General features: G+C 36.4%; 1 protein-coding gene across 2 annotated transcripts in view; it reads right to left on the reverse strand.

Annotated features, from left to right (window-relative positions):
• The window catches only part of LOC108013876 (gastrin/cholecystokinin type B receptor-like), a 304,395-nt gene extending 296,566 nt beyond the window's left edge, over positions 1 to 7,829 (reverse strand). Inside the window, exon 1 of one of the 2 annotated variants that reach the window (XM_036822267.3) lies at positions 7,021 to 7,824. In XM_036822267.3, the coding sequence (XP_036678162.2) occupies positions 7,021 to 7,691 (671 nt within the window). In that variant the 5' untranslated portion in view covers positions 7,692 to 7,824. Of the gene's footprint in view, positions 1 to 7,020 lie in introns of both variants that reach the window. The other variant, XM_070998965.1, reaches the window with a different exon arrangement.
• Positions 7,830 to 8,332: the final 503 nt, after the last annotated feature.

Here is an 8,332-nt window from a genome sequence, read left to right on the forward strand (position 1 = left end):
TAATAACAACTAGTAACCAGCTAAAGTAAACAGATATTAAAGATATATAAACCAGTTACTAAACAGCTAGTAAGCAACTTGTATACATCTATTAAACACCTTGTATACATCTACTAATCATATAGAAACCAGATACTAAACAGCTAGTAAACAACTTGTATACATCTAGTAACCAACTTATATACATCTATTAAACATAGATACTAAACAACTTGCATACATCTACTAAATATATTGTAACCAGAACTAAACAACTTGTATACATCTACTAAATATATAGTAACCAGATACTAAATAGCTAGTAAACAACTTGTATACATCTAGTAAACAACTTGTATACATCTATTAAACATATAGAAACCAGATACTAAACAACTTGTATACATCTACTAAATATATAGTAACCAGATACTAAACAACTTGTATACATCTACTAAATATATAGTAGCCAGATACTAAACATCTAGTAATCAACTTGTATACATCTAGTAAACAACTTGTATACATCTATTAAACATATCAAACCAGATACTAAACAACTTGTATACATCTACTAAATATATAGTAACCAGCTAATCAGTATTGTAATTAAAGAGTTTATTAAACTTATTCAGAATCTTAGACAATGATGCCTTACTCATACAAATAGTATACAAATAGAATAGAATTAGAAAACTAGAACTAGAAAAATAGTTGACAACAAAAACCGATATTACCAGGTCCCAACACCTCTATCATAAACTTCAATCAAAAATTAAATTGATAGGCGCTCCTATGCTAGCTAATGATGCCTTCGAAATATGTTACAATATTATTATGGGATGGAACAAATGAATGCTTTAAAAATAATTCAGCATCTGAGAAAGATTACATTGTGAGAACTATTTTACATCTATCTATGGGAACCAAGCGAAAATCTACGCTTGGAACGAAGATTAATAAGCGACATGTTTCTTACAGAGGGCTGAAGTAAGAAAATTAATTATATACAAATATACATAAAATATAATTTATTATGAATTTAATGAAATATGTTTACAATAATAAAATATATAAAGAAATATTGAATAATCCTACAAATTTTGTATCTGACTGTAATTAAAACTCCAGGTACAAATGAAGGGGAAGTATTTTATTCAATGTCCTTGGGTCTTGGGCATGTGACTTTGATGACGGTCAGGTAATGATAGTTCACTGCAAGTGTGTTTGGCTAACACATCTTAGAAACTTTAACTTGTGTACTTTGACAGTTCTTAATAAGAGACTATAGCGACTCATAATACTTGTTAACATTTAGTTATCATCTAAAACAAAGTACTTTACAGATACTATACAGATAGTAACCATCCAAAATCAAGTACTGTACAGGTACTATACAAAAAGTAACCATCCAAAAGCAAGACTAAAAAGAAAGTAACCATCAAAATACTGCTAGGTAACAACTAAATACAACGAGTCCAACGTGTCAAGTCTATGTCGGTATGGCTACTACCCTAAAAATTGTATATCTCTGGATAATCTTCAAAGTCAATACCTATTAAATTCTGGATGGAGCAGTGGAGACGAAATTTCTACGGGATCCCCAATTAAAATTTTTCTGTACCATTAAAAAATTTGTTGGGATTGACTGAGGATTATAAAAAAGTTTTGTTAAATTGTAAGCATGAACTAGTGTTGATGCTAACTAAGAATCTTGGTGATGTGTTTGAGCAAACCAGAAATGAACAAACTTTTAAGTTGGAAATTACGAATAAAATCTGGAAAATTCCCCATGTAACTCTGAGCGATTTTGCAAAAAATTAAGATGTACGATATTATTAAAAGTGCTGTAAACCTACCAATCGCATTCCGGAGTTGGGATTCATATGTTAACGCCAAATTGGGGTATGGAAGTCAACACAGCTGGAATGTGAAATTGTCGGCTAACCGCAACAAACCAAGATTTGCCATAATTGGATTTACACTAAATGGAGAACTTATCACAAATAACTTATCAAACTTGAAAGTTCACTTGAATTCTGAGTCATATCCATGTGATAATCTGAATGTTGATTTTAGTAAGAATTAGTATGCTCACCTATATGAAATGTATACAAGATTTCAATCTAGTTAATCGTGAATCACAACAATTTTTGACCCCAAATGAATTTAAATTGAAGACCCCTATTATTGTGGTTGATCTTTCATATCAAAATGAATCAGTAAAATTGGTCCTATTGATGTGAGAATTTCAATAGAACTAAAGACACCAAGTCATGAAAATACCCAAGATTATTGTCTCCTCATACAAGACCGTTTAGTTGAATATAACCCACTAAACGGACTAGTACAACGAGTTGTTTAACATTAGAAAAATGTTGAAAGATACTGTTTCGATTGATGTTCAAGGTTTCTTTGATAATAATATTAATTTTTTCTAAAGGAAATTGGAATTGTATTCGAAAAAGATCCAAACTTGAATAATAGTTTTTTAATAGAACCACCATATGATTTTACTTTGCTAAATACAAAATCTCGAAAGACTGCAATTTGGTTAACCAATACACATCACAAAATTTTTTGGAACGATGGAGAAAATAGTTTTCCACAAACTCGAAAGTATCTAAGGACAATTACAAGCGGAAAACAAATTATTTGTAAAGGTGTGGAAAAGAAACGATTTCTACAGACGTTTTTTGGGAGTCGTCAGCTCATTAATGTCGAGGAAATGGGCTGTCCGTCATTAAACAGGTTTAAAGGAAACCGGTTTCCCTATTGTGAAACACACCTTAAGGGCGGGGTTTGTGCTCTAAACAATGCATACATTATTTTCACATTTTTTAAAAGTAGCTTCAAAACAATAAAATAATTTTTATACATTATTTTAAAGTTGAGACTAGATGTGTAAGGATGTGCAAGAAAACAAAATTAACCAAATTAAGTTTCATGAGGAAATTGACCAATTTATTGAACAATTTAAAGGAGAGATAATTGGTCAGCATTTTCAATACCTTCTAAACACAAAAACTATGTTCATGAATCGAGGTGGACATGACCTCAAAACTACGAATTATGGTGAACACTTTACATTTTGTAATCCAGAAATGACGTCGGAAACGTGCGCCTGCTTCTTCTATGCAAATCGCCGGAATCATAGCAGAAAATAAATTTCTATATATAAAAAAAAAATGTTCGCAATACCAAAATAAATAAATGTAAATGAATAAATGTATTTTTATGGTACAAAATAAACTTCTGACATTTTATTTCGAGTTAAAATTACAGGTACGGAGAATGGAAAATATTTCCTTGACTGAGATATGTCGGCTACTTGCGAGTTGTTGCGCGGTCGTGACTTCAACCCCTATTATGGGAACGTATTAGAGCTCGCACTTAGCCGTGAGGTCGTTGGCGTGAGGCTCATGATTTTGTCAATGGACGTGCGCCTTCAGACTTGTGCATGTGTCCCTTTTATTCCGGTCAGGTAATAGACAGGTGCGCATGTTCGGGTAGCTCTTGCTTGAATCCCTTTTATGATATGTTTATGACCCGTTTGTAGAAAGGAGAGATCTTGAAAAAATTTACCAGTTAAACATTCTGGGGCGAAAAAAAAAGTGTGTTTGAAAATATTCGACATCTGAGAATCATTAACTTGTGGGATTTATTTTATTTGGGGTTCTTTTGATTTCTAAATTAGTTTTACAATCATAGGAAACGTTATTCCCCAACATGATCGGACATGTCCCTCTAAGGCAACCAGCTTTAGATGTTTTGGGTTTGCGACCTTTCTCACGTGCACAGCAACACCTGCTGAATATTAATTGCTGATAATGAGGAAAAGGATACGTGATCAATATTGTCACATGGAGATGTGGGGAAAGTGTGCGACCTTTCTCCCGTGTACAGCAACACCTGCTGAATATTAATTGCTGATAATGAGGCAAAAAGGTCACGTGATCAGTATTGTCACATGGTGGTGTGGGGTTGGGGGGGCAATTTAGTATACTCTTTATGGATATGATCGTGACATTTTTATGACATCTAAACCCCTTAAAATCAGATAATTTATGGATTATGTTAATTGTCCCAGAACCCGCATACATTAATGAAGAGGCGGGGGTCATTAATATGTTAATTAGTGAGAGGCGGGGGTCATTAATATGCTAATTAGTAAGGGGGCGGGGGCCATTAATATGCTAATTGTCCCAGAACCCGTCTTTCCCTACTACTTATACCTTTTTTCTTTTTTGGCAACGCTGCTACGACGGCGTCTTTTTGTTAAATTCATCTCAGTATCAAATAGGCTTTGCAACTGGCAAGAATAAATTTACATACAATCCACACATTTAAGTCGTTTGTATTTCTAACCAGATAGTCAAGACTATAGCGTTCTCTTTTTTTTTGCTCTTATGCAGAAACTGTCGCATCCCATTGTGAAATTATATTATGCTGACAGATGCAATTTGGTTGAAAATTGGAAGGCAACATGATTTTAGCTTCGAACGCAATAGTTTGGGCCTCGAAGGGAGACTTGTGTTTACTTTACGATTGAACAGCTAGGCGCGGCCCTCGAAGCTAAGAGCAAAGGCAAATATAAAATCAAAAACAAAGGTAACATCAGTATCGATAAAAGGCAAATGCAATGTCGCTAAGATTTAATTTAATAAATTGTTTATTCTTGAGACCACCTTCGTTTTCCTTAGTATTCCTCTCTTTTTTTTCCGCGGGCTATGTTATTATTCGCACCGTAAAGGCTTGGCATTTAACATATAGCCAGACGTTTTTATACCCTTGCTACTCCGCTTAGTGTTATGGGAGCATTTAGGGAGTGTAAGGGAGATAGAGATATACAAGTGGGAAAGCGCCTTTTCCCAAGATTGTAAACTTTATTTGCTTTTATTTTTTAAATTAATGATCGGAGTTAAATAATTTTTAGCATGTAATTAGAAATTGATAATCGAAACAAAATATCACGTAAATTTTTCAAAAATATTCAAGATTGTGGGCGTTAGCGTGGGCGTGGCACCTTTGTTGAAACAAACTTGCGCTGCGCAATAACCTCAAAAATCTACATGCCAAGTCCCAACAATCTAGCTTTTATAGTTTCTGGATCTCAGCGTCCATAAGAACGGACAGACATACGGACACAGGGACATGACTAGGTCGACTCAGCTAGTGATGCTGATCAAGAACATATTAGGTTGTCAAAAAAGTCTTGCGGAATTTTTATTGAATTTTCAATTGTTCATAAAATAGGTTACAATAAAGTGATTCAAGTCAAATATGCGCCGCTTTGTTCGATAATGCGTTCCCAACGAGGTGCCAACTTCATAATGCCCCTCTTATAGAAGCTCGCTTCCCTATTGGCAAAAAACTCGAAGAGCAAATTTTCACAGGACTCTCTTGTGGCCAACTTAGACCGCCTTCCGGAGCGTGGCGCATCTTCAACCACCTCTACACCAGAACGAAAACGTTGAAACCATCGTTGTGGAAATGGAAACAAATTTTATTGGGGGCTTGAGATGCATTTTTGCCTTTATCGTAGTATTTCTGTAAAATATATAATTTAATTCATGAACGACTAAAAAGATACAACAATCAATCAAACACGTGCTAGCACGAGAAAAGAGCTTTCTAAAAAGGTATAGCATGACCCGAAGTAACGAATAAATCTGGAACTACGCGCCTGCAGCGACATCTAGCGAAAATACCGCAAGACTTTTTTGACAACCTAATATAAAATTTATAGTGTCGAAAACGCTTCCTTCTACCTATTACATACGTTCCGAAGAATCTAGTAGACCGGGCATATCGGGTAAAAGATAGTCGCTTGACAATATTTATTATCATATTATACTTCGGTATTTGACATTTTTCATTATTTCAGAATTAAATTTGGTAAAAATTGAACTACTATATTATATATGTAGCTTCCACAGGAAGGATCGCAAAATAAATACAGTAGTCGTTATATTTCGTTTTTATGAAAAAGTATACGCTAGTAAATTGAAATGTAATATTATCATTAACTTAGTCGGAAACTCTGAATTGCGTTGCTCCCACATAAACGACCTGCAAGGGTATATAAACATCGGCATGACGAAGTTAGTTTCCTTTCTTGTTTAGATTGAATTTGAGGTAATTCTATTTAGAATAGACGGCAGTGAAAGTGTGTCGTCAGAACGAGGTCATGGAGAATGGGTCACAGGGGTCCCAAATATCGATTTTTTAGCAAGAAAAAACTGTTTACTACCACAAGATTATATCCCCGTGATTATGGACATCCTCGCTGGTTATATCGCATAGTTTTATGGCCAACACATGCCCGACTTAAATTCACAGCTCCAGCGACGTCGGTTTAGCTGCTCGCGTTAACGTAGACAAAATAAATCTCTTCGGTTCTTTTTGTAAAGCTTCTATGGTGGAGAATCAGCTGGACCTTGGTGTTTAGCTGCTACACTGGGCAAATTTCTGGGTGCCAAACCTATATGTAAGCAAAAGAGAACGCTATAGTCTGGACTTTCAGATACCCGTTTCTCAGCTAAGGGGAGTGCGAGGGAGATGAAGATATGCATGCAGCAAGGCGTCTGTTCCCAAGATTGCTCACCCCACAACGGCGCCGCCTAGCGTCGATTTATTTATTTGATTATAACTCTTTAATAAATAGTCCGATTGGAACAATTTTTGGCATGTTATTGATATTGATAATAAAAACAAAATCCGATTTTTGATTTTTCAAAATCCTATTTACAATTTCACAAAATCTGTGGGTACTGGACAGGTCTAAGCATTATGGGTGCTTGTGGGTGTTAAGTTGGGGTTTTTTAGGTTTTCCGGTATTTTTTCCAAAGCTCTTAGATTTTGAATATGTTTTTGAAATTTTGTTGAGGAACTTTTGACGTCAAAAAACTAGAACTTAGCTTAAAAACTCTAAATTTGTCTTTTTTTTTTTGTATAAATAACAATAGCGGCTTGGAACCCTTTATGTAGTACAGAATAGATTGATTTTACCGTACCATATTTTTCTTAAACGTGACTCACCTTGGTGATATGGGATTGCTGGAGCGATAAGACCCTGGTTCGAGTGTAGATCCGACAGATCCCGGCTGTCGCAAATGTAAGGTGTGAAGCTGGATGTCTCCTGGACCGACAACCAATGGACCACCCCCGGTGCCCGTGCCGATTTCGTTCGATGTGTCGTCAGCCATGGTGACTCCGCAGGCCGCCTGTTGTGCGATAGGGCAGCCAGTAACGATCACCATATGGGTCTGGCGCCTCAGGATGGGGATAGGAAGAGGCAGCTCCCCATGGGCAGCCCGTGCCGTTAGCGACAGGGCGCAGAGCTTTCGTCGGACGCCGTAATGGCTGAGTAGCACACCTACGCCCGGTAGCACGAACACGGCTATTGTGTGAAAAATGATGAAGGACATGAACATGGTACTGTCGCCCAGGTCGGAGGTGCAGCTAACGCTCACTGGGTTCGGCGTTGTGCTCGCCGCCACGCCACCCTTAACAACTATAGATTTGGCGATGATCTTATAGGCAAACAGGAATGGTGTGCAGATGGCCGCCGAGGCTAGCCAGGAGAACAGGCCCAAGAAGACATGCAAGTAGCGGCGCTGGCGCAGCTGGGCCAATCGGGGATGTTTCACGGTGGCGTAGCGGTCTAGGGAGAGCATGAAGAACGATATGGTGCTGGCTGCTACGGGCATGACCTGGCAAGGAAAAAGGAAATATTTTATTTAGACAGATAGGTTACTTTACACATCGACCATTTACCAGGGACGGTAATATAAATACATATACACTTAGAAAAAAACGCGTTCCAAATTTAAGCGCCATTTCTACTTGATTTCAGATTGTCATTTTGGGGCTTGTTATAAGAAAGAAAATGCTTCTCGTTATTGAATATAGAATACATCACTCTTAAACCCCAAATAACCCGAAAATGTACTTGATTCATGAACGCTATTCTATAAACGGGACAGAACCAGTATAATTGCTACTAAACCGAAGAAAAATATTTTCTTAAAAGAATTTTCCATGGTAAGCACAATCATTCTTAGATTAATCACTAAAAGAACTTAATTTCAAAAGAAACAGCTTTTAATATACTTAAAAAGGAATAAATTATTCCTATCAGAACGTAAGATAGAAAGAAGATATTGCACTCAACATAAGTACACTTTCCATTTCGTTCACAAACATAATTTAAATAACAACGAATTAAATACTACGAGGGCAGTCCGATAAGTACTTAGCCTCACCGCCCGATGGCGTCACTATCGCAAAAGAAATTTAATATCTTGTAGTACATTCTCATAGACGGCTACTGTCAAAATTTCAGCGGAAT

Source organism: Drosophila suzukii, unplaced genomic scaffold (genome assembly GCF_043229965.1).
Source record: "Drosophila suzukii unplaced genomic scaffold, CBGP_Dsuzu_IsoJpt1.0 scf_17, whole genome shotgun sequence".
Taxonomy (NCBI): domain Eukaryota; kingdom Metazoa; phylum Arthropoda; class Insecta; order Diptera; family Drosophilidae; genus Drosophila; species Drosophila suzukii.